The 1,560-nt window shown below is 38.6% G+C and overlaps 1 protein-coding gene across 1 annotated transcript in view; it reads left to right on the forward strand.

The window, feature by feature from the left end:
• Positions 1 to 1,560, forward strand: part of LOC106531977 (lysine-specific demethylase 4A) — a gene marked incomplete in the record, with an annotated part of 49,458 nt that overhangs the window by 12,626 nt on the left and 35,272 nt on the right. Inside the window, 1 exon segment of the mRNA XM_014027941.1 lies at positions 691 to 884. Within this exon segment, the coding sequence (XP_013883395.1) occupies positions 691 to 884 (194 nt within the window).

Here is a 1,560-nt window from a genome sequence, read left to right on the forward strand (position 1 = left end):
GTGCACAAGCAACCAACTTCAGCGTTTGCTGCGATTTTGAAGCTGAAATCGCGTTCGGTGTGAACGCAGCATTACTCTTTAGCAATGGCAGCGGAGGAAGTGATTCAGTCTTTGTTGATGAGGCTTCCAAATTAAATTAAATGTGTCTCACAAAACCTGCAGCATTCATTTACAGCCATCTCTAAGGCTCAGCACTCCTGTCTTCCCAGTAGGCGATGGTTGTTTATTTTTCATGCCATTTCTGGTTAACTTCTTAGCTTAGTTTGAAAAATATGAATCAATTAATGAAATGAATCAATTATAAATATTACCTGATATGAAATGCTTGTATCAGGATATATTTTTCTTATCGCCCATCCCAAAAATGCTTTATCAAACTACGTAAAAGTTTTAGATTTTGTCTCTTCTCTTGACAGCTTGGCTGAGTTTAATTTGTATTCTACTGTAATTTTGTCATAATCGTTTACTTTGAAATGCCTCCATAAATTTGATATTGCTCCTCTTTTGCCTGACTGCTCGAGTGAGAGGTGAATGTTAGGCTGCTGTAAAGTYGTATTAGGACTCTGGTATTGGTACACTTTCAAGTTTGACTTCAGGATTTGCAGATGGTATCAGAATCTATAGGCACTTCCAGCATCTGTGCATCCCTAGTCTGGTCTGATCTTGTTTTGTTTTGCTCTACTTTGGCAGGACATCAAAGAATGGAACATTTGCCACTTGGGCACCATTTTGGATACTGTGGAACGTGACAGTGGCATCACCATTGAGGGTGTGAATACACCCTACTTGTATTTTGGTATGTGGAAGACTACCTTTGCGTGGCACACCGAAGACATGGACCTCTACAGCATCAATTACTTGCATTTTGGAGAACCCAAATCTTGGTAAGGCTAGATGTTGAATGGAGTAACATGTTGGAAATACTGTATGTCGATAAAAAAGTGTTTCTTGCTTACAAATGTTACTGTATGCAGACAGTCGAGGCAAAATGCAGATAGCTTTTTTGAAATGGAAATAGATTTTTTTTTGTTGTTAAGTCAACTTAAAAATATCCTCATACAGTTGTATTATTTTATCTCACTGAGTAGCCTTGTGTTGTGTTCATGCAAACTTGTCATGGATAGTTACTAGTTCTGTGCGCTAGAAATTTGGTATGAGAAATAATTCATGACATGAAGTCAGGAGCTTTACATTTTGAAATGGTAATTTGATAATGGCTCGTTTTGATTTTTGGGGCACATTTAAGCCTGCAGTATGGTCTGGTCCGCTGTCGAGCGACAAAGCGCCATCACATGGTTGTTCGGCGTTCGTTTTTGCACACAGTTGGTTTTATTTGAGCCTCTCTAGTTATGTAAAAAAAAAAGTTATGTCATCACAACTTTGAAGAAGCGCAAATTCACCACACTGTTGATATTAGGTACTTGTTCAAATTTCATTGTTTATGTTGATAGTTATAAATGCATTGTCAATATACACTCACCGGCCACTTTATTAGGTACACCACGCTAGTAACGGGTTGGACCCCCTTTTGCCTTCAGAACTGCCTCAATTCTTCGTGGC

Source organism: Austrofundulus limnaeus, unplaced genomic scaffold, assembly GCF_001266775.1.
Source record: "Austrofundulus limnaeus strain Quisiro unplaced genomic scaffold, Austrofundulus_limnaeus-1.0 Scaffold700, whole genome shotgun sequence".
NCBI lineage: Eukaryota > Metazoa > Chordata > Actinopteri > Cyprinodontiformes > Rivulidae > Austrofundulus > Austrofundulus limnaeus.